The sequence below is a fragment of the Cucurbita pepo genome, chromosome LG01, assembly GCF_002806865.2.
Source record: "Cucurbita pepo subsp. pepo cultivar mu-cu-16 chromosome LG01, ASM280686v2, whole genome shotgun sequence".
NCBI lineage: Eukaryota > Viridiplantae > Streptophyta > Magnoliopsida > Cucurbitales > Cucurbitaceae > Cucurbita > Cucurbita pepo.
In genome coordinates, this window is record NC_036638.1 from 8,064,021 (window position 1) to 8,064,909 (window position 889).

The following is an 889-nucleotide window of genomic DNA, read 5'->3' on the forward strand; positions in this document are numbered from 1 at the left end:
AAAAAAAAAAAAAAAAAAAAAAAAAAAAAAAGGAAAAAAAAAAGGAAAAAGAAATTTGATGAAACCCAACTGAAGCAAAAGCGTGGAGTGGGGATGGACTTAGTAGCTTGCAGGCTTGTAGACAATGAAACTGATGCACTGGACTTGGCGGACGTTGTCGAAGCCAATGACCCTGATGAATGCGTTGGGGTATTCCTTCTTGGCCTCCTCGATCTCAGCAGCCACCTGAGCGGGGTCTGTGCACCCAAACATGGGCAGCTTCCACATGGTCCAGTAGCGTCCATCGTAGTATCCTGGTGACCTGTGGTTCTCACGGTACACGAATCCCTTCTGCAAAGCACCATCATTCAAACCAACAACACAATTCAGCAATTCCATTCTTCTTTTCAATTGAATCATTGAATCATTTATTCATTACTGACCTCCAATTCGAACTCGATGCAGGGAACCCAGCCAGAGCGGAGAAGGTACGCAATTTCCTTCAACAATTGTTCACCGGTAAGATCAGGGAGGTAGGACAGAGTCTCGAACTTCTTCAATCCAAGTGGTGGCCACACCTTTGTTTTTGTTTTAACAGCAACAAAAAATAAACAGATTAATACTAATAATAAGCCCTAATTAATTAACTAATTAATGAGGGGGAATGAGTTGTTGCTTAAATTGTGATACCTTCATGCACTTTACTCTTGAGCCATTGCTGGCGAGGGTGGTGATGTCGTTGTTCTTGCGGGTGACAGGGAAGCCGGCGGTGGATTTGAGGCCAACGAAGGGGGCTACCATGCTTGCTTGAGCAGGGGAGGCCCTGTTCACAGAGGCAACAGCGGCGGATGAGACGATGGAGGAAGCCATTGGTGCCTCTTTTCCTTTTTCCTTATGGGGGGGGGGGGGG

General features: G+C 45.9%; 1 protein-coding gene across 2 annotated transcripts in view; it reads right to left on the bottom strand.

Annotated features, from left to right (window-relative positions):
• Position 1: 1 nt before the first annotated feature.
• LOC111777961 (ribulose bisphosphate carboxylase small chain, chloroplastic-like) overlaps positions 2-889 on the bottom strand; it is a 1,245-nt gene continuing 357 nt past the window's right edge. The window contains exons 2-4 of one of the 2 annotated variants that reach the window (XM_023657646.1): positions 670-881; positions 423-557; positions 2-330 (exon numbers count right to left, since the gene is read on the bottom strand). In XM_023657646.1, the coding sequence (XP_023513414.1) occupies positions 100-330; positions 423-557; positions 670-849 (546 nt within the window). In that variant the 5' untranslated portion in view covers positions 850-881 and the 3' untranslated portion in view covers positions 2-99. Of the gene's footprint in view, positions 331-422; positions 558-669; positions 885-889 lie in introns of both variants that reach the window. The other variant, XM_023657713.1, reaches the window with a different exon arrangement.